The sequence below is a fragment of the Brachyhypopomus gauderio genome, chromosome 6 (assembly GCF_052324685.1).
Source record: "Brachyhypopomus gauderio isolate BG-103 chromosome 6, BGAUD_0.2, whole genome shotgun sequence".
Classification (NCBI taxonomy): domain Eukaryota; kingdom Metazoa; phylum Chordata; class Actinopteri; order Gymnotiformes; family Hypopomidae; genus Brachyhypopomus; species Brachyhypopomus gauderio.
This window is the reverse complement of record NC_135216.1, coordinates 21,856,587-21,880,222: the sequence shown is the minus strand read 5'-3', so window position 1 is coordinate 21,880,222 and position 23,636 is coordinate 21,856,587. Positions and strand designations below refer to the sequence as shown.

Genomic DNA, 23,636 nt, shown 5'->3' with positions numbered 1-23,636 from the left:
AAACCTCTTGGGTGTGGACAAGTGCACGCCCCCTATGACATAATCCAGCCGGGTGTCGATTGGCCACTGGGGGGCGCTATTGCAAAAAAAGCAAGTGTATCCCCTACATAATTCCACTTGGGAACATGCAATTGGACTCTTTTGATTCCTTGCAGTAGTGCGAACAACTTTCCCATTACATGTCCTATTAAAAAATGCACAGTTTATTTACAGGTAATAATAGTTTGAAATCATCACTTTTCATACTCCTCCTAGGATTTTCATACTATCATGTCAAGCAAAGTCTTATAATACTCTACAGAGTGTGAAATCAAAAAACAATCCAAAGATTTTGGATTTGAGGACACTTATACCTGCTAAATATTTTTTTAATGGACAGCATCGATACATATAATATTCATATTCTTAAAGCTCTTTCATATTTTACCCAATTCTGACCAAAATGCACAAGCCCATTCAGAATCCCATCCTGAACAAATTTGTCAAGTTTCATCTAAATCGGTTATCGTATGGCTCTACAGTGCAGTATTATATACAATGCATAAGAATGCATGTAAAGTCCCTCTGTCACCTTCTCCTTCTCACACGCACGCAAGCTGAAACTCACACTCTCAGTCTCTCTCACACTCTCACCCACATTCCCCCTCCCATCTCTGTGCCCTAAGTAAACATTGCTCTGGCTACCTAGATCTCTCTGTGTCTATTAACCAGGCACACACACATACAGGCGCAAGCAGGCCTTCCTATAGCATTCACAATGACACTTCCCTAGCCATACCCACCCATATCTCAGTGACTAACACATGCTTATACAAACTGATATTTGGCTTCTTTTTGTCTCTCTCTCACACAAACACACAGACACACACACCTTTATACCTATATGTATGTATAGTTTCTATGTATACTTATGTATGTATGTATTAGTATATGTTGTCATAGTTTGAGTACATACACTACCACACACACACACACACACACACACACACACACACACACACACACTTCTACCTAAATGTATGTATAGTTTGTATGCATATCTGTCCAGTCATAACAGTCATGTCAGTCTAGTCATGTCAGTCATTTCAGTCCAGTCATATCAGTCATGTCAGTCCAGTCATGTCAGACATAAGTCATGTCAGTCATATCAGTCATGTTACTTTTGTTCATCATGCCAGTGATGTCATTTCAGTCATGCCAGTCATATCAGTTATGTCAGTCATGCCAGTCATGTAATGCCAGGCTTTGCAGACTACATTCATACTTTGAATACACGGGCAGTCATGTTAGGCGTGCTAGGTGTACAAGGAGTGAAATAACAAAGCATAGTCTCTGGGGTCCTCAATCTCTCTCTGTCAGTAATATAGAGGCCCAATCATGTATAGACAAGTGCAGGCCTTCCTATGCTGTTCACATAGATGCAGCCCTAGCCAGATGTGCTATTTTTGTGTCTCCCTTTCTGACACACGCAGATGTCATCACACTCTATCTGTAGAGCACACACTGGCCAAACCCAAACAGCTTCTTTTCACTTTTAGGTCTAAAGGACCTTTTGGGCTTCCTTTTGCCTATTGAGGCCAAAATGCCTATTGGTGTGTGAACCCGCCAATCGCCGCTTGCGGCTATATTCTTTCTTAATGTTGTTAAATCTTGCAGCTACATTTTTCCATTTAGCAATTCCATTTCTTTTAAGCAAATTTGGCTTTATTTTTTTACATTCATACACATAATTGATGGTGTTGGAGGTGATGTTGCATTTTTCTGAGATACAAGCTTTGCTACTTTTAAAATAAAGTAGCTTGAAAGTTGTTAAGCTGTTTTGTCCAAAAAGAAGTAGGGTAGCACTGATTAGCACTATTTTTCTTAACACACACACACACACACACACACGATAGGCTGATTAAACTTCAGTGGAAACTCCTCAAGACAATTTAAAATGGTGCTCAGTAGTGTGTGTGGCCTTTACGTGCCTGTATGATCTGAGGATCTCATCCAGGTACCCAATGGCAGTCAGGGTACCTCTAGCTAGCACATTGAGGTCTTTGCAGCCCTCAAAAGAAATGCCTCCCCACACCATTACTAACCCACTGCCAAACCTCCAGTCACGTCTGTGACATGTGCTCAGTGTGAACCTGCTCGTATCCGTGAAGAGCACAGGGCGCCAATGGCGAATCTGCCAATCTTGGTGTTCTCTGGCAAATGCCAATCACCCTGCATGGTGCTGGGCTGACAGTTTGAGTAGAAACATGGATATTAGTGGCCTGCTGGAGGTCATTTTGCAGGACTCTGGCACTGCTCCGCCTGTTTCTCCTTGCACAAAGGAGGAATTAGTGGTCCAGCTGCTGGGTTGTTGCCCTCCTACGGCCCCCTCCATGTCTCCTTGTGTACTGGCCTGTCTCCTGGTATCTGCTACATGCTTTGGACACTGTGCTGACAGACAGAGCAAACCTTCTTACCACAGCTCGCATTGATGTGCCATCGTGGATGAGCTGCACTGAGCAACTTCTGTGGGTTGTAGACACCGCATCATGCAACCTCTATGGTGAGAGAACTGACAAAATGCAAAAGTAACCAAAACATCACAGAGAAAAGGTCTGTGGTCACCACCTGCAGAACCACTCCTTTACAGGGGGTGTTTTGCTAATTGTCGTTTCTACCTGTTGTCTGTTCCATTTGCACAACAGCAGGTGAAATTGATTCACAATCAGTGTTGCTTCCCAATTGAACAGGTTGGTTTCACATAAGTGTGGTGTTTCTTTGATATTGTTTTCTTTGACTTTTATGTTGAGTTATTCTTACACTCTTAGAAAATGTGTCAGGTGAGCAGCATTTTTTTTCTTGGTTTGTGTTGACTTCAGAACACGTGACTTCAGAACACGTGACTTCAGAACATGCTCTGTACTGGTGTTGGTAGACACCCTGCCCATTGGTGCCTGTGTTGGAACCACCACTGGACAAGCATGGAATCTGCTTTGGATCATTTCTAGGTGTCAATAATTATGGGAAACTATTGGTGCTTTCAATTGTCAGAATTTGTGCAATTGAATTTATTATTACATCAGCGTGATGACACACGTTACTCTGGGTTTTGTTAATAGCAGCCAGTTGATATGTTCACTCAAAAGTGAGCAGGTTCAGTCTGAACTGAGTAAAAGACCAAGAGTGACCAGTGTTTTCTTAGGTAGGCTATCAGGAATAGCCATATCCCACATCTGTTGTCAGCTCAAAAGGAAGGTTTAAACAGGTACATATGGGTGAGGCATCACTTTTATTGTACATTCCAGGGTAAAATCAGTATTCCCTTGAGGCAGCATTGGCAACCTGGTGTTTTTGAGATTTGTAAGCAACCATTTCCCATTCATTGTGCATAAAAATGAAAATTTTAAGAAGTCAAATTTAGCACTAGACGTGTAATAAAAATCATATTGTAACATTGGGATTTTAATTTAAAATAAAAAAAACAGAAAATGTTCATGGTGCAACAAATCCAGCATCTTTAACATATTTACATCAACATGTAAATGCATTTAATGAGGCATAGCACTTCTAGTGTTAAAGGCAGTAATCTAATTATGTCTTAAGTGATTACATTTTGGAATGATAAATTCATAAAAAATGGAAGATGTGTAGAAAATTGTGAAACTTTTGAAAAGTTTACAGGAACCTTTAGTTCACATGCTGATGACACCAGTCCAAAAGGGCATAACTGGCACAATTCTCTGGGTGGGAATGATGACCTAGTTTCCCGTCTCCCTGTTAATTAGTGCAACACAAGTCCAATGCTCAGAACCGGCCATGTTTCGCACTTTCAGGAGTTAGAGCAAGATGTAGTCATTCTACGTCTTGCGATTGCTTCATGTGAGGAAGCATATGTTAGCTCAGTTCTTCTCCCTGGTTGAGAGCTATCATGCACCACAGGAGACCCAAGGGTGGAAAAAGAAAATAAATTTGAGTTTTAAAAGTTGGTAGTTTTATTAGCTGAAGATGTTTATTTATTGGTCCTGAGCTGGAGTATCTGTGTGTTTCTGTTAGCCTGATGCCGTGGTAGAGAAGGAAGGGTTGCTGCTCAGTGCACAGACCATCACATCTGAGACTGTGAGCACCACCACCACCACACAGATCACTAAGGTGAGAGCCTCCATCTCTCAGAGCAGACTCAGCAAATGCCACAGTATCATCTCCGGCTGTAAAGCCCTGTCATTCCAGATTTATATGGAAATTCACCTCATTTTATGCTGTTATTTAGGCTTGAAGAGGATTCATGGGAGCTTACTCTCTTTTTCATTTATTGTTTATGAATATTTATAGTATGAGCAAAGTTTATTACTTTCTTTTTGTAAATTAGTAATTTCAGTTACAGCTGTCTGTCTTAAGAATTTAAATGTGGTACACTTTTTTTTGGCACACACTAATCCCCCCCCAATAGCATGTGAACTGACAAAACGAGTGGTTTGGTATTCTAAACAGTTGCTCTAGATGTCAAAAAAACTGTAGCTTTGGAAATACAGATTACACAGATGACTTTTATTCTGTCTTTTCCAGGGTGTAAACAAATATTTGAGTTTCACTCAGGAATTTGCTGACATAAGACCTGTCTTACTCTTAAGTCTTGGTGCCTAGCCAGAATGGCCTCATATTTTGTTAAGGCAGCGAATGATTTGTGTGGCCTGAAGGTGTGGGCATTCTCGTGGGACTTTTAACAGTGCCCTTTAAATGGTCCACTGCCCTAGGTACACCGAAAGACGAACCTGGCTACAGTTTTAATAAAGAGAATGCATTAACTCCTCTATAATAATAATGAGTTCAGTTTCTACAGCATCTTTCTCATATCCAAAGTCCCTTTACAGAAGCATTAAATAACCCTCAGTAAGTAGGAGAATGAAAGTGCTCGGGCAGAGGGGGTTGAGTTTTGAAGGAGAAAAGTTACAGACTACAATGTGTTCCTTAGTATGGCGGTTATGCCACTAGAAGGTCTGTCCCCTGTGTTGACCAATAGGAATTTAGGAATGGACAAAACACCTGTGTGGGAGGAGCTAGGTGATCATGGGGGGCCACAGGGCCACTGGAGCTGCACAGGCTGCATCTACCTCTTGTAGAGATCTGAATATTAACAGGAGGATTTTGAACTGAATGCGAAGTGCGACAGGTAGCCAGTGTCACTAATATAGAATTGCGGTAATATAAGCTTATTAAGCTGATTTGATCGAGTGAGCTCAAGTATCCTTGTGAGCGAGTATCCTAGCCTCTATACTGTCTGTTACTCTCATCCCACCTCCTCTACTTTCTCAGACGGTGAAAGGAGGAATCTCCGAGACCCGAATTGAGAAAAGGATCGTGATTACAGGGGACACTGAGATTGACCATGATAAGGTACTGATCTTCATTCTCCTCTACATTGTTTAGTACTGGTATATTTCAATATATATACATTTATTTTCTGCATACAGTATGGTACATGTACAGTAGCAATTTGCTTAGCACCCGTCTCACTCAAAGTGACAAATGTTCTCAATTATTGCTGATGGTCTCACTGCACCATGAGAAATGAGCAGTCTCCCATTGTAATAATCACTGCAGGACGAGCTGTGTAGCCCTGAGAGAAACGGCCATTAGCTTGTCTAATGGCCAATTAGTATGTATTATTCTATAGATATTACACGTTCTTTCTGTGCGGTTGGCTTGGATTTCTCCCATGTCTCTTCATCAGGCTCTGGCTCAAGCCATAAAGGAGGCCAAGGAGCAGCACCCAGACATGTCCGTCACTAAAGTAGTGGTGCATCAGGAAACCGAGATCACCCCAGAATAATCTACCCTTCAAAACATGTGCAGGTGAGAATCAGATAGAGATGGGTGTGTATGCACATGTGTGTATGCACGTGTGTGTATGCACGTGTGTGTGTGTAAGTTGGTGAGAGTGTCTGTTGTAACTGCATGATGCAACTTTCATGCAACAGAAGTGGGTTTGTAGCAGTGCTGCTGACTACTTCACTGCAGCCTTGGCATTATGCCAAGTCATAAATATAATTACATATAATTAAAATTAATTTGTATTTAAATAAACACATCACCACTATCATTTCTTTTATTCATTTTATACTTATTATGCATTTTCTTTTTCATCCCCACTTTTTAAAATCCATCTTTGCATCATATTAAATGATATTTTCCCTCTACAGAGCAGCAGTGCAGTGTTCATTTAGAATGGGTAGCACATGTGCAGTAGTAGATATGGGCAGCTTGGTTCTTTCCAAAGATATTAATGTGTCCTCTCATACTAATGTGTCCTCTCATACTAATGTGTCCTCTCATATACTGTAGTAACTACAAAAGCTCTTTTGGACGAAGCACTGGGTCATCTCCGTTTTCAGTGTTTGGAAGCTTCTTATGTGTGGATTAAAGTGCCCATCCTTGCTCTCTCTCTCTTTCTCTCTCTCTCTCTCTCTCTCTCTCTCTCTCTCTCTCTTCCCTTTTTCGTAAAGACATGGTGAACAGTGACTGCGTTGCATAGATTAACTTTAGTGCTTTAAATCTGAAGCAGTCGTAACCCCTTCAGGCTCTCTGAAGTGTGAAGTGTGTGGTATGTATCTCTGTCTAATCCCTCCTGAGAAATAGGGTAGGATAGAATGAGAGGCTAATACTGGTATGTCTTGCTAGATTAGAATACTCAATCTGCTCAAAATGAGCCATGTTCATTTGAGGAGCAAATAACAACCGTGGAAACTGAAGAAAAAGCACTTCTAAGTTTTCCAAGACCCACACAAAGCCATGTAACCCAGTGCTTGTAAATTCTGATTAGGAGTGGAGAAATGTGAGAGCACCTCTTTAAACTCCCCTGGGTCCTAAGGTCCAGGCACTGTGCCACAGTCCTGCTGTTCTTTCACTGCCCCTCCTCACGTCCTCAGAACTCTGGTACATGGTAATGCAGCATGTTCCACAAAGAGAGGATTTGGTGGTAGTGGACCCATGTGGGTGTAATTGTGGAGCTGTTTGTGTGAGGGTCCGTGTTTGTCTGGTGCTGTTTAGTGCCCTGACCGGGTGGTATGTATACACTGATGGGAACGGTTAGTCTTGTTCTTCATGCTGGGACATGGCGGTGGGTGACTTCCCATTTCCATCAAACCTGCAGTTTACTGTAACGCTTTAGTCTCAGGATGTGCTGGGGATTTTATTATTCACTACTCTCCAGCTTGTCCTGTTGTCCCAGTGAGGCCCGTGTCGTTGCCCTAGCCTCACAGCAGGTGTGGCACTCATGGTTCTTTACCCCCATCCTCAGACATCACATCTGTGAACTGTTTTTGGTCCGTTTCTTTCTGCTTTGTCTGAAAGTGCAGTTGAGTTGTTTTGCTTTCACTTAATGTGATTTACATCTGACCACTTTGAACTGGCTGTGCATACGCAGGGGCAAAGTAAACCTGGGACCACTTGGGAGCGTGGATGTGAAAATGACCACGGGCCCTGCTTCTCCGGATCCTCTTTCTCAGAGTGCTGACCACCATACAGACCTACTTACCTCAGAGACACGCATCTTTTCTGTACGAGGCCCTTACTAATCCGCACACATTTTGTTTCTCAAGCAACCCACTGCTCCTTACTGCCTTCCTACGATCCCAGAGCCTGGAAGTCAAGCAAACATAAAGCATTTCTGTGCCCCAAGATCCTCAGACTCTGTAGACTCTCAGCATTGTGTCCAGGAGGAGGCCGTCCACATACCATCTCAAAGCAGCTCCCGTGGACTAAACTTAGTGCCCACATCTGCATGGCACCCAGTCATTCCCTGATGTCTCTCTAGACTGATTCATATCCAAATGTTTCCTAAAACATACATTTGTATGAAATCTCTCAGTGGGTTTGATCATACAGTCACATTAAATTTGTGAGAAAATAAGGATTTTTTTGTTTGTTTTTTGTTTTTTTTTTTGGGGGGGGGGGGGGGTGGTGGTGGTAAACTGGACAAATGTATAATGTAATATAGATGTGGGGTTCATTACGTGGGGCAAGGAAACAGCTCTTATTATACAATTATTGGTTTCCAAATGCAAATATTCTACATGTATTATGTTTCTGTTGTGGAAAATGTCATTAATGTAGCCTTGTATTGTGTAAAAAAAAGTTTATTTTAGTAAAAACAGGGAGCTAATACAAATTTTCTCAGCTTTTAAAGATCTGATTATTTTGTGAATGTCTTCATTATGGTTTCTTGTTGTTTCTTTGTTGTCTCTTTAGTTGTTCGCATTATAGATTTTTTTTTGTCAAAGTGAAAGGGGGCTGTGATGGAGAGGGAGCAAACTGTAGTGATAACTACATTCTATCTTATTTTTTATTTATTTTCAGCCATTTTATATTGTGTGTGAATTCCAGCATTGTAGATGGCCTGCTCTTTTACAAGCAGGTTAAATGTAGTCTGATGTTTTTGTATTAGGTGTAAAAAAGCATTCCAGCCACCAGCTACAGTTGATTCTTTTTTTACTGGGAGTTGCAGAGACAGCTTTTTGTCTCACTTCCATTTTCAGCATATTTCTACTTTTCTACCAGAGGGGGCAGTAGGTCCTCATGCGCAGATGGCACAGATGGACAAAACGCCTCAAAGCATAAATAACCAGTCGCACTTCAGCTAAACTAGGATAACAGAATTTAGAATATATTACACAGAGTAAACAGATGCATAAAGTAACTGAAAGGTGCTCAGAATTGCTTTCTTGTAAAAGGTTTCTTATTGTCTTCAGGATTTCTATTTTGTGACAAAATACATTAATTTATATTGACCTCTAATAACTCTTGGTCCATAAAACTTGAACATGCTTTGACAAATATGCAGATGTTATAAATATGAATTTGTGCAAATGCATCTGTTCCTGTGACATGGCCTACTGCTCCTTATCAACTTAATGAACCCAGCACATACAGTTTTAAAATGTCTATTTTAAAAACCTTATCCTTTTATAATAGTAAATAGTACTCTGTAAAGAGGTCAAAATGCTGAACCTCTTTCAGTGTGTTCCTGTTGTGTGCTCTCGTCCCTCAACTAGAGTGGAAAGAGAGAGGCGGGTCCTACTTTTTGAATATGAGTTTCTTGTTGTTTAGCTCATCTCTCCTTGCGATCACTGAGAAAGAATAGCAATTGTAAAATACACCATGCACTCAATAAACTCAAACTTAGTCCAACTGTTTCCTTCTACACAGTTTCATGTGAACAGCAATGGGTTCCTCTCCCCATCTGTCTCTCTTGTTCCCTTTGTTTGTTTTTTATTACAGAGCTACATCACAGAGTGATCAACGCATGGACAGCAGATGAAAGTGTAGGCGTCACAGGCCTCACAGGTTGAGCTTCGTCTCCTTGACAGGACGTTCAGATATATATATATATATATATATATATATATATATATATATATATATATATATATATATATATATATATGTATGTATGTATGTATGTATGTATGTATGTATGTATGTATGTATGTATGTATGTATATATGCTGTACTTTAATGTCTGCCATAACACTGAGAAATAATTACTCAGTCTTTATAAGTGACTTAGTAGCAGCATGAGGTAGCATAGCATAGGTGAAGTGTGAGAAAGGAAATGGCAGGGATTATATCTCAGCCCAAGGCTGACCTAGAGATATGCTTCTCTAAACATCTGAGGATGTTTGGTTGGAAGAGGCTGTCTGGGAGGAAGCATGTAAGGCTACAGTTGTTTTTCATTTCTGTAAATGAAACTGTAAATGAAACTGATTAGGCCAGCCTGTATTGTATAAGTATTATAGATGCCATGTTTTCAGATAGATGGTGTAAGACCATAGATGTTCTGTTGGTAGTTGTTATTGGCTTGACAGCAAGTACACATGAGTGAGAACTCTAAGCCCTTTAGAAATGTGCTGTCACTCAGAGGTGCTCCTGACCAACGACTGGGAAGAGCATGATAGAATTATTATTATTGGGTAATTAATTTTTCTTCATAGAGTCTCTCTTGTTATCGAAAGGTCATCTCTGAGGCTGCAGTGTGGCCAGTGTAGCATTATTTGTACTTGCAGTCAATAATATCAGTGGCAGTCACACACATGAATGTCAGCTAGCAAGATGGAATTGATTAAATGCTTAACTATGGCACCTGCAGTAAATAAAGTCTGTCAATGGTCAGTGGCAGGCAGTATCTCACTGGGCTAAACACCAGCTTAATCGTACATCCAGAGAAACAAGCAAAATGGAATCCAACCAAACTGAAGCTGCACTAATTTGCTAAGCGTGCAGATGCCTTCACAGCTAATGAGTACACTTGCTATGAAAATACACCTTTCTTCAACCAAGGCTGAATTGTGTCAGGCTCATTTTACAAAGGTGTAGAAATAGAATAGGCGTTCTTGGGTCAAAAAACGAACAATGTAAGCAAGAATTCCTCAGGACTAAAGTCCACAAGGATGATGAATACTTAAGTCTTACGTAAGGAACAGCCTGGGTTGACAGGCCAACAAATAGCCTTGGATTCACATTCAATAATACACTGAACAAAATCATTATTATTTATTACTAGCAGCTGGTCCACCATATGTGGACCTCACCAAGCATGAAATCCAAGCCCAGGGACACTGGATATTTGCAAGTGTCTATGGGAAATTCCAGTGTATTTTTCACTTGTTTAGCGATCTTGTGAACATGTCCTGGGATTCTTTCCCGTGCCGGGTTTGATGACGTTTAAGCAATTAACTTCACTTAACTGTTTACTTTTACACATGGAAACCATATGTTTTCTGTGTTATGGTAAAGGTGTAATTTTGTGGAGATTAATCTTTTAAAGCTTGACCTGGACCTAAAAAACACTTATGTTAAACAGAACTAAATCTTTCTGTCATTTCATCTTGGTCTTTTGTAAATTATTTTTGTGACATTTGATTTTTGTTGCAATTCAAAGCAATGTTTTACTTCCAAAAATTCTTTGGATTCTCAGAAACATTAAGGAGACTGGCTGATATATTGCCCAGTGTAAAAAATACTAACAATTAACTGTGAATCTTAACATGAAGTATTTGCCTCATAAAATCTTTTATCTTTTAAAATTATCTTTTGACTTAAATTCAAATATCTTTTGACTGAAATTTGTGGAATGCAAATATGTCAGGAGCAAAATACAAAATGGAAATCCTCTCCAAACGTTACATTTCTGATGCAGACACCCCCACAGTGTTAGACAGCCTCTGGTGTGGGAAGCTCTTCACCAGGTTTCATCATTCTAACTTTCCTGCTGTTCCTCAGCTCTGTGCCAGAACCCCTCACTGATCATCATCCCCACCCTGTGGCTCTGCGATGCTCATTATGCCTGATCAGATACTTCCCATTTGTTAAGACTTGCTAACTGAATCTTTCTTTCCTTTTTAACCCTTTATCCGTCTCCTACTGCTGTTAATGACCTTCCCTTTGTTTCAGTCTCATCTGTTTTACTGGATCACATGGTTTGTGTCTTTTTTTTTTTTCTTTTTAAGGAATTGTCAGGTCAAATATTTTATACAGCACATGCTGCATAACAAATATCACAAAACAATGTCACGCTTGTACTGGTACAGATAATAATAAGCAATGTCATGACAAGCAAGCCAGTGGGAACAGTGGCAAGCAAAAACTCCCTGGGTGGAAGAGGAAACCTTTGGAGAACCAAGAGAACCTCCACTCCCTGGGCAGCCCAGCTACTACAGTCCACGCTGTAGGACTGTATTGTCCATGTAGCCATTTCAGTATAGGTGTAGAAGTCTCAGATTCTCCAGTGGGTCTAGGGTGGTCGAGCTGTGTCTGCATCCATTGGAGTAGATTGAGTAGGTGGATGGATATGGCAGCAATAGTTCATCTATTGGACACACTTGAACATTTTTTGACATTATCTTTGACACCAATAAGCAGGTCTAGTCCAGTGGTGACCGTCTTTGACTGCAGTATTTTTTAAACCTCTTTGTTATGCTCCTTATGTACTCCTGTATATGTCATGTCAAGTCAAGGCAATTTTATTTATATAGTGCTTTTTACAACACATATCACAAAGCATCTTTACAAGTGCATGGGTCCAGATCCATAATGATCAAGCCTAGGCCAACAGTGGCAAGGAAAAACTCCCTAGGCAGGGATTAGGAAAAAACCTTGGGAGGACCAAGACTCAAAAGGGAACCCGTCCTCCATTGTGCTGCCCAACTAGTATAAGTTCATGTACTTCTCTCGATATCATAAAACCAGAAAAGACAGCAATTTGAAATATTGATTGCTTTTGTCAAATCATGTAGCTGTAGCAGTAAAGATTTGTGCTTGTCCTGAATCAGAAGATTGCCTGTACGGACAGTGTATTACTAAGGGTTTCAAACCAGTGGAACCAGAGTACAGCCAACTGGCAGGCTAAAACCATTGAAATGTAAACACTGTGACTCTCGCTTTTCAGAATCAGAACAGCCATGTTTAGCTTTGGTGATTGTACTTGTTGCTTTATGTACAAACACTGTAGGCCTGGTAATGTGTGTAAGTAAAGAAGTAGGCAAATATAATCTTATACTTACACTAAAATGTATTTCTTTTTTATTTGTTGAAGTGCTGTTCAATAAATAATAAAATGAATTTAATTTTTGAGTTCAATTACTTTGTTCTTTTGAAGCACAAATCCGTTAACTGCAGGGTTTGACCTGTTTATGCAAATATAGGAAGTCAGTGAAGGAATCATGGCTGATGTATATGGCTGATATACATATGCTTATATGCCTGATGTCATGCCAGTCTACAGAGTCAGAAAAGTAGTTTGTACTGTTTTAAGATAAGGTCAGCAGTGTGAACAGGACCTAAGTACTGAGCCCTCCTCATTATTATATATAATCAGAGCCATATGCTTGAACAGATTTGGTGTAGATTGAATAGATTTCTCTGTCTTGCATAGATTTCATTCAAACATACTACATGGTGTGTATGCTGCTTTGAGAAGCCTGGAAGATAAGCTTATATGTGTTTAGTACTTTTCATGTACTAAACTCAAGGTCTTTCTCCCACACAGGAATTTGTTTAATATAAATGGCTTAGAGAGAAGCAAAGTTCTTTCACTATCTGCTTCTCTCTTTCTCTATCTCTGTCTCATTTTCTCTCTCTCTCTCTCTCTCTCTCTCTCTCTCTCTCTCTCTCTCTCTCTCTCTCTCTCTCTCTCTATGCCTGTCTCATTCTCTCTCTCTCTCTGTCTCTCCCTCTCTGTCTCGTTTTGTTCCTTTCCTTGATGTCATAGCCCTTGAAACATTTGTCTGCATATTTAAACACTCGCCCGCACTACACGTCAAACACTGATGTTTATTCTCATTTTTCTTTCCCTCCTCAATCAGTATGCTGCTGTCCTCTCCTCCTCTGTTTCTCCTTGTCTTCTTCTCCCTCCCTCTCTCCTGTTCCCCTGCCAGGCCTCAGAAGACAGAATGCAGGTGTATCGCCCCTGGAAGCTCAGCTGCTTATCTTTGCACATAAAGACCAAAGATCTCGATGGCTTGTAGTGAAAAACCTCTCATTCTCTGAGGAAATTCTCCATGATGGCATGCTTGATTGATATTGGACAAACTTTAAAGAGTGATGGTAAATTCTTCCAAATCCTCCACATGTATACTGGATGCCGTACCAACTTGTCTACTCAAAGAACTACTGCATAGTCATATAGAAGTCAAAGTCAAATTTATTTATATAGCACTTTTTACAACACGTTGTCACATATAGAACCATTGCTCACTATAATTAAGTCTTTTCTGAGCCTAGGCTACATCCCCACATCCTGCAGACTTGCAGCCATTAATCCACTACTTAAAAAACCTGGCCAATCTCTACTCGCTATTAAGTCCTAGAGAAAGTAGTTTCTTTGCAACTCTCTTCTTTTTTTTCAGTCTAGATTTAGACCCCACCACAGCGCTGACTAAAGTAGTAAATTATCTCTTAATATCCTCTGATAAAGGACACGTTTCTTTTCTTATACTGTTAGATTAGAAAGATACATAAACAAAAAAGTGACAGGAATGATAAATAATTCTAATCTTTGTGTTTATTCATATACATGCGTTCTTTATGTAATTCTTATTCTTAAGAGTCTTAGACTTCTTGATGGTCAGTTATAGTAGTACAGGGCCATGGAGATACCACACAGCTATATAGCAGATGTAGCAGGTGGGAAATTGGGGTGGTGAGAGGAGCCATGGCAGTGGGTTGATACATAACTGATTAGGCAGGACGTGACTGGCTCAGGGTGGATAGCAAGAAAGGCTTGTCTCTCCTCGTCTCAGTATTTTTCTCGGGTAGGAGGGCAGCCATTTGGAAAAGAAAGAGGGACAAATAGCTCTGTATGGGACTATATGTGGGACAGAGGAAATTTAAACAATTCTGGAGTGTGGCAGCAACTCCGGCATCAAATTATTATAGCCTAGCTAAAATGGCAGAACCAGAAGGCAACACAGACTTGGAAGCACCCTGAGACATTGGCATCCATCCACTACACTGTGAACAACCTTGAGTGATTACGTGCAGTGACAGGATAACAGCACCAGTGCCCCAGTTTACCATAAAACCCTTTGCCCATAATCCCGTGGATCTGTACCTTTATCTAAGGAGGCATATTAATTACCAAATGCTAAACTAAGTAAGTACGTTCTCAACCTAGACTTAACCTAATAAGAAGCCAGCATCCTGTGATGTTAGTAGATGCGGGGGTTCAAAATAGGAAATAAGTTCTTGGAGGTAATCAGAAGTCGAGATTTTTGGCTACTGAGCCAGGTGTAATGGGGTAGTCTTCAAGATTTAGCATTAGATCTTGTATTTTCTGTCTTGCGGCCTTTGGGCCCAGATGGAGAACCTCTGTTTTGTCACCATTAAAGTGGAGGAAGTTTTGTGACATCCAGCATTTAACATCTCTTACACAGGCCTCAATTTTCCTTAATCTGGATTTATCATCAGGTTTGGTTCATATGTAAAGGCGGGGTATCATCTGCATAGCAGTTAAAGTTGACACCATGTTTGCATTATACCTGTATATGTTACCGCTGGGCACAATCATTTGTAGGCGTGGTATTAGCTTCTATTGCTATGTAGATGATACTCAGTCTTGCTATTTTTTGGAACTAAGAGAAATCCTGCATTTTGGGAGCGCAGAAGGCCAGATGGGTTATAGTTTGTAATGAGTTCACTCAGATATTGTGGAGCAAGACCATTTAACGCCTTATAGGGCAGAAGAAGTTTTAAAATCAATTTGATATTTGAGCAGCAGCTAGTATAGTGCAGAGAGCGCAGGACTATGATAATTGAATTTTCTAGCCCTAGTTAGACCTCTAGCTGCAGCATCCTGTACAAGTTGGAGTCTCTTTAGGGACTGTTTAGAGCATCCAATTAGAAGACCAGTACAGTAGCCCAATCTTGATGAGACAAAAGCATGGACCAGCTTCTCTGCATCACTAACGAAAATAAATGTCTCAGCTTGGCGATATTATGTGAATGGAAAAAGGCAGCCTTAGTGACATTGCATATATGTGTGTCAAAAGAAAGATCTGAATCAATAGTGACACCTAAGCTTTTTGTGATAGATTTAGTTGTTACTGAAAAGCCATCTTGGGTAAGAGGAATATCAGACCAATTGCTTCTAGCAGCTTTGGGTCCAAGAAGCAAGACCTCAGTTTTATCTGAATTTAGAAGAAGAAAATTAGACATCAAGTTTTTTTTATGTCCTGGACGCAGTTCTCAATTCTGGGAGTAGTATTGATATCATCCATATTAGATATATACAACTATCATCTGTATCATCTGCGTAGCAATGGAAGCTAATACCATGTCTATAAATGATTGTGCCCAGTGGTAGCATATACAATAATATATAATATAATATACAATATGGGGCCCAATACAGATCCTTGTGGAACACCACCATATATATATATATATATATATATATATATATATATATATATATATATATATATATATATATATATATATAACCTTGGTACTCCCAAGGTTTATTCCTAATCCCTGCCTAGGGAGTTTTTCCTTGCCACTGTCACCCCTGACTTGCTCATTAGGGATCTGGACCCATGCACTTGTAAAGCTGCTTTGTGACATCATGTGTTGTAAAAACCACTATATCAATATATTTTACTGTCACGTTGAGGACCCCGGCCCCTCCCTTTTGGGCGTGTGTTTACATAGTCCACGTGCATCGTCTGCGTCTGTGGATCTCCGTGGTTATGGTTATGTCGTGTGATAATCTGTCTCACCTGTGACTCGTCTCGTAATCACGTGGGGCTAATGTGGTTTGTCTATTTAATGTGCGCTCGCGCAGTGTCCTGTGCTCGTCGTTGTCTATGGTCTGCACGTTGTGTGTGTACTTTATGTTACTCGTACGCTATTGCGCAATCCGTGTGCACTAAAATAAAAGTGACCGTGAGCAAACCCGAGGGTTTCTGTGTCTCATCCGTCTGCCGCCTCCCGCGTCACATGACTTTGACTTTGGGTGCATGGTGTGCGTGAAAGTTTGCTTTATGTATTATTTTAAGTGTATTATTATTTAAACAAAATTATTATTCATTATTATTGTTGGTATTATTATTATCCATTGTTTTTGTTCATTTTCAAATAGCAGGATAGCATAATTAAAGGCTATTGTCACGATACAGCCCCTGGCCCCTTCCTTTGAGTGTGTGTAGGTGTAGTCTATGTTAAATGTACATATGTGTATTTCCTTGGGTGTGGTTCTGTGTGTGTGTGTTAACCCGGCTAGTCTTGTCAGCACTTGGGTCTCGTTTACCTATATAATGTCTACGTGTTTATGCAAACTCGTCTCTGAATCCTGCCTCAATATTTATGACACATTTTCATGATTATAACATATATTGGTTAAATATAAGGAATCACTACAGCTGGATTTGTAAGTAAGCTCTAATATTAATTGTTTAAGTGATTAATATTTGGCTTACTGTATATGCATAGTGTATGCAAGCAGTATAGTGGCAGTAGTAGCATATCTTAGAGTAAGGCAGCAACATTAGATGTTTTCTACAAGAAGAATGATGCCTCAGTTTAAGTTACGATCTTCCATCATAAATGTAAGCTCATGTCTGAATTTTGTTTGTCTGTTTTAATTTACTGATGGCATGTCTTCAATGTTATAATGCTGCACTGGTGCAATTTATAGTTAATAAAAAATATGAGTCATTTATATTCCAGTGTGTTGAGCTCCTGTGTGCTGTTGTATTCCAGCTACAGTTATAGTTAGAGATTTACAGCTTTGTTTCAACAGTCTTATTTTCCATTTCACTCTGATTGATTGCACTCCCAGTCTCTGCAACAGTTCACTCTCTGCTATGTCACTAAGGTGACCCCTCATTGGCAACAGTAACTTGTTTAAGCATGATACAATGATGTCATGTTATTGTCACCGTATGCCAGGCCAGCCCCACAGGGGAGCCGCCAACTCCACTTCACTCCACCTCCCGTTCACTCCCACAGTTCAGTTCACCTGCTTATTCAATAACCGCTTGCACCTGTCCCTCATACCCTGATTTAAGCCCAAAGGTCCCGCAGGTCTGTGCTGTGCATTACTTTGCATTTACCGGAGTGAGCCTACAGGAGTGAGGCTGCTCATGACGTCTACCAATGCAATTCTTCCCTAGAGCCAAGTTAGTGACTCTACACTTTCTGTGCTTGTTTGCTACTTCACGCCGTTTGCGTGTTGCGTTCCTTTGCTTTCTTACTTGTTGTATTGTGCTGTGCTAAGGATATTAAAGAAACCACGACACCGTATACCGTGTCTGCTGCTTCTGTCACCCCGTCACAGTTATGTTAAGATTGTTGCTGAATTTTTACCCTTGCTCCTATTATACATGCTCAGACAGACCATATTGCTTTAATCATATAAAATCAGTATTATTGCAGAGCTGGAGTAACACTGATTCACACCTGTTGACTTCAAAAACCTAAAATCTAGATAGGAATCAAGAGTGGGAAAATAAGGAAAAATCAGAACATAGATATTATGCAGGTGCCTGTGTAAGATTAACATAGCTGTATGGGGGTCTGAGTAATACTGAATAATCATTGACAGTGTTCCCTGAGAATAAGTACTCAGTATTTGTAAGCTAGTCAGTGAGAATAGATGAACTTGTAGCTAAATTGGCTGTGCATTGAAAACAGTATCATATAGATATATTAATCTAATAGATGTGGTGGCAATGCATAGTGTTAATTAGAATGACAAACTGAAAAGTGGTTCAGCATACAATGACGAAGCCCCTGCATAGTGGAGATGAACTGTACATTGAAAGAAACAATCTCCTGTACTGTTCCTTGATGCAGTGGAGTTGAATACATTTGTTGCTGAAGGTACTCTGCTGTCTGACCAGAAGATCATGGAGGGGGTGTAAGGTGTTATTCAGAATAGCGGTGAGTTTATTAAGAGTTCTTTTCAACCACCAACTCAAAGTCTGCAGAATCTGCAGCTGATAATTGAAATGCAAATAATCGAGGAAGAGGTTAATCTTGGGTCTGAGGACTTTCTAGGATCTCTGGTCTAAAGTCATTCAAGGATACATAGTTGACTTCTAGTAAGTAAAACTTTATTTATATAACGCTTTTCTAGAGTGACTCACAAAGTGCTTTATAAATATGTACAAAATAAAATGCAATATAGGACCATTTAAATACATTCTAATCCTAAACTCAAATAAGTGATATAAATAAATATTCAAAATACACAATGGATTTTAAAGCCCATTGATCAAAAACTGTTTAAAGGCAAGATAATAAAAATATGTCTTTAAACATTTATTTAAAATATTAATTGAATCAGAAAGTCTGATGTCAGTAGGAAGATTATTTCACAATTTTGAGGCATAAACTGCAAAAGCCCCCCTTTGATTCCTTTTTTAGTATGGAGGGGAAATAATAACCCCAGCTTTGAAGACCTTATAGTGCTCATACTATGAAAAGGACATACAAGCTGAGTAATGTATGCTGGAGCCTGATTAATTAATAATTTAAAAAAATTATATTATTTATACAACTTATTAACCAGAGTAGAGAAGCCAGTACTGGTGTAAAATGTTCCCTACGCTTTGTCCTAGTGAGAAGATGGGCAGCTGCGTTTTGAACAAGCTGTAGACGAGTCATCACTCGCTGATTCAGACAAGTAAATAAAGCACAGTAATCCAAACAGGTGGAGGCAAAAGCATGAATAATTTTTTAAATGTTAGAAAAGGGTAGGAAATTTCTAACTTTACTAATATTTCTGAGCTGAAAAAGCTGGTTTGAAGAAGCCTCTTGATGTGTAGGGAATCAAAGGAATCACCAAGATTTCTCACAAATGGCTTTGCCTTTAAACCAACATATAATAATTTAAAGCAACAATCTAAAGCTGACTGCACCTTTTTGTACATTTCCTCAGAGCCCACAATTAGAACATCAGTCTTTTCATCATCTTACCTCATATTTTCAGCTTTAGGACCATATTTATGCAGTACTCTAGGTCCAATGAAACATCATTAGAACAAGGGCTGAGATTGTTCTAATAATCAAGATAGTTTTTAATGTACATTGGGTAACATTAAAAGGGGAAGAGGGAAGACACAAGCATTGCACAATGCCCCTTGTGCAATGATTAAAAAGAACCATATCACAAGGGGGAAGGGAAACCATTGAACTACTGAGTGGCAGAACAATACTAGCTCTTAAATCATTAATCTTTTTTGTAAAGAAATGTAGAAACTTTCCACAATCAATGTTAGAAGATGGACTAGTGAAAGGGACCCCATTTGTCAGACAGACAAACCAAACCAAGTAAAAATCTAACGTATGACCTTTGACATGGGTAGGGCCAACCTGTTGAAAGAAATAAAATTATTATGTTATGCTTAAAATTTGAGAAACATTTGCATCATTGTCTGCATGTATATGCATTCAACCAAACAAATTTATAACCACCCACGACTGTCAGCAAAAAATACACAATACTGGGTCTGCATACATAATTTTAAATGATAAAATTTAAAAACTCGAAAATTGTCCAAAGCTAATCTGAGAACATTTTATACTGTTCCTATATACTGCAGCGACACCACCACCCGACCACAGGTTTTCTGAGAATTTAAATACAGGTAAAGACCTCTGCCTCAGCCGAGATACACACTCCGGCCTGAGTCATCGGATTACCCATCAGCCTCTTCAGTTGCATGAGAACACCAGCTCTCCTGCCATGCTTCCTTCTATGCTGATGTCGGCATCTTGCAATCCTCTCATCATGAGAAAACTGAAAGTTTGCCAGAAGCCCAAGGGGCAACGTATGTGAGTAAACTCTGCTCCCAAGTTAAACTTGGGGTCAGTCATAACAAAAGATTCAATGTGCAATAATAAAAACAACACAGGGAAAAGCACACCTGACACAATGCCGGCATGCTCATTGGAACACAAATGAACACTGGAATCCTCTCCGGTTTAGGCCCAGCTTGAGGAAGACCTGATGAATCCCACACAGCTGGTTGGCACAAACCTTCAGACCTCAGTGGATTTGGATGGAGGTGGTGAAAAAGCAGGGGAGATGCCTATGTTGGTTGGGGGGAGGATGTCATGCTGAATCTGTGAAAGAATATATTCAGCTTTTTGGCTGTGCAAACTGCCCTTCACAGAGTGCTGTTTCACCTTGAAGCCAGTGATGTGCTTAATGCCAACCCACACCTCTTTTGCATTCGCCCTCAGTCTCATCTTCAGCTTCTTCTGGCAACTCCTCAGTTTATCTCTATCCTTCATTCTGAAAGCCTGTTTCTTCTTATTTAATAGTTCCTACAGGTCGTTGGTGATCCATGGTTTGTTGCGAGGAAAACACACCTTCCTGACTGAAAAAAAAAGTCCAGTCAGTGATGTAGTCGTTTTGGTTACGTCCTCACCAGCTGATTTGCATAACAACTATGTCTGTTGTTTCATAACGGACCTGCGGAGCCTCCTCCGCCTCAGGTGACCTCCTCCTTATTCTCCTCACCACTCAGAACCACAGGTTATATCAGACATATTACTGTGAAGGAACACCACTGACGCTCAAATGCTGCATTGTTAGCAGTTAGCCAATGTCCTAATTATCTATTGAAGGAGTTCACAATCGCCTTTGTTGTTCCTTTTTACATTCCAACCAGCCACGTCTCAGTTAAACACAGCACACTGCGCTCACATGATTCCTGCTAGGTTGTAATTTCTCATTAGCTCTATTTCTCAAAATATGTTGTGTATTGTTCAGCAACACAGTGATTTTGCAGACACTGAGCAACACGTCAAATTGTTGATTAGAGTGGTGTGAAAGGCTGTGTTGCTGTGTACAGCATAAGGGTCATTGTGTTTGTTGGCCACTGCTAGTTTTATAGCTTTCAATATTTCTTGTATTGCCTTTGGATAAATTCAGGTAGGTCACAGACCGATCCATTTTCCAACTTAACTGATAACCCATGTAGCACAGGTGGATAGCCCTAGTGACTGCATTCCTGACCAAGATTATCGGAAATCAAACAAATGTAAGAATTGATGCTACATTGCCCAGCATGTTGAATTAGTCTGCAGCTGCTCACTGTTGCTCTCCTCTTGAAAGGCTGGAGTAAAGCACAGAGAACTAAATGGGGAATTTGGGAATCACAGTGATTAGGAGTAGCTGGAATGGTTACTGGTGTGTGCTGGGGATGGAGAGTGAGTGTGGGATCCGCATGCGTAGTTACTCTTTCCCATGGCCCTAAAGGCATCCGGATATGTGGTCACTGCTGCACGCACCGGGAATGGGCACCAGCAGATGAGCCTGAAGCTCTCTCATGAAGACTTTTAAAAGTGCTCATGCAATTTGGAGAGCTTAGACTTATTCATTTTTTCCTCATTTGGGCATATTATCAATGCACTTTCTAAATGAAGGCGTGACTATATCTTTGTTTAAAAAATATATTTATTTGATTAATCATCTCTCTCTCTCTCTCTCTCTCTCTCTCTCTCTCTCTCTCTCTCTCTCTCTCTGTGTGCATGTTACAACTATCCTGGTGCCAATCCATCCAGTGCTTATTGTTAGTATTGTTACCCATTCCACTTCTAGCTAACAGTAGTGCTGTGCATGTTTGTTACAGACAGATCAGGGCATTTTTGTCTGTCTCTCTGTACTTTACAAATCGACCTTCATCTAGGCAATCATCTGACATCTATAAAAATCTTTAACATACCAAAGCAGTTGCATACACACCTTGATGCTTGAACTGTCTCATTCCTTCCGCTTCCTCATTTTTGTTCTCTCTGCTGTGCTTCTTTCTTGCAAACCCAACTCTAGTTTCATCCATTCTGGCTCTAGCATCATTCCATTCCCACCTCTAGCTCAATCCATTCTGGCTTTTGGCAGTGGAAACTGCTCTCCACTCCCTGGTGACATTTGAGTAAAACAAATGTAGATTGTGAAATGATTTGATTCAGAGCTTCGTAAAAGGTTGCAAGCGTGCATAAAGTCCACAGAGGATTACAAATGTGCCAGAGTGTGTCTTTTTATCTGTTCTTAGGATTTCTGTGTGCATACATGCATTTATTCTCAATACTGTTAACACTGTTGTTACAATACATGGTTCAGAAATTGTAAAATTCTTTTCATATTTATAATCTTGTAATTAAAAGCTTGCCGTAGTAATTTTGGCATTCAGTAATCGTCAGTAATCTAATCTACTGATTTGTATACAAGTACATCTACTGATTTCATACATGTAATTCATACAGGTCTTCCTGGTGCTCAGACACAATAGTGGAGTGTCCTCTGGTACTAAACAGCATTACTTCTGTTCTCTGATGTGCTGGAGATCTCCAGGAAGTGGATTGAAAATCACAGCTGCTGTTGCTCCAAGTTAGATTGGCCCAGATGAAAAGGCTTCTCCACACATCATTACCTCACCAGACTGTCATACCAAAAAAATAAAAACTCAAAACAATATCATCTTGAAGTTTTGTCCTGTGAATCCCTCGAAGACTGTTATTAGATGCAAGTTACATATATAGATTGAAGCCATTAATTCAGTAAGCACATTCTCATCTCATTTAATAACTCAGATGAACTGCCTAGAGGAAATTGTTTTAAATGAATTTATTTAAATGATTCTGTGTGTGATTCTGTGCTGGAAAGTGCCATACTACTGTTTTGTTGAGATGTACCACATATGTACTGCATTTGTACACATCTGTACCAAATGTGAAATGTATGAAAATATGCATAAAGTTAAATACAGACCCAATCTTTATTTTCAAGTTGATGCATTCTCATTCATTGGTTGTGTGTTGTAAAATGGCAACTCCATATTACCATGCATCAATACTCAATGCTTGGTCTGTGTTTGTCTCTCCATCTGCATATCCGGTGTGTTCAAAGACTAGTCACCCCCCATTTGTCATCATTTTAGACCAGAACATGGACTGATACCTCATGTAGGTGGCGTCTTAAATCAGCATACTGGGCTTCCATCCCAAAATATACGAGTCAGCAGGCATCTCTCTGAATGTGTGTTGCCTTGTGAGTGTCCTCTTGGAGCCAAGAGATTTTTCACCCACTGCCTTCACACTACACGGAGGGAGCATGTCCCCTCTTCCCTAGGCAAATGTACCAAACAACACATGTCTAA

The 23,636-nt window shown here is 40.0% G+C and overlaps 1 protein-coding gene and 2 long non-coding RNA genes across 10 annotated transcripts in view; 2 read left to right on the top strand and 1 right to left on the bottom strand.

The window, feature by feature from the left end:
- Positions 1 to 9,162, top strand: part of epb41a (erythrocyte membrane protein band 4.1a) — an 83,544-nt gene extending 74,382 nt beyond the window's left edge. For 7 of the 8 annotated variants that reach the window (XM_077009680.1, XM_077009677.1, XM_077009676.1 and 4 more), the window contains 4 exons: positions 4,033 to 4,128; positions 5,290 to 5,370; positions 5,708 to 5,829; positions 7,400 to 9,162. In XM_077009680.1, coding sequence (XP_076865795.1) covers positions 4,033 to 4,128; positions 5,290 to 5,370; positions 5,708 to 5,806 — 276 coding nt within the window. In that variant the 3' untranslated portion in view covers positions 5,807 to 5,829; positions 7,400 to 9,162. The remainder of the gene's footprint in view (positions 1 to 4,032; positions 4,129 to 5,289; positions 5,371 to 5,707; positions 5,830 to 7,399) is intronic. The other variant, XM_077009682.1, reaches the window with a different exon arrangement.
- A 10,892-nt stretch (positions 9,163 to 20,054) lies between these two features.
- On the top strand, positions 20,055 to 23,236 carry LOC143516269 (uncharacterized). The gene is made up of 3 exons (XR_013131633.1): positions 20,055 to 20,307; positions 20,462 to 20,973; positions 22,744 to 23,236. It is a non-coding gene; the product is annotated as an uncharacterized LOC143516269 (long non-coding RNA).
- LOC143516268 (uncharacterized) lies at positions 20,055 to 23,598 on the bottom strand. The gene is made up of 5 exons (XR_013131632.1): positions 23,438 to 23,598; positions 22,801 to 22,919; positions 22,226 to 22,398; positions 20,400 to 20,855; positions 20,055 to 20,272 (listed from the first exon to the last, which is right to left on the bottom strand). It is a non-coding gene; the product is annotated as an uncharacterized LOC143516268 (long non-coding RNA).
- Between the last annotated feature and the right edge of the window lie 38 nt (positions 23,599 to 23,636).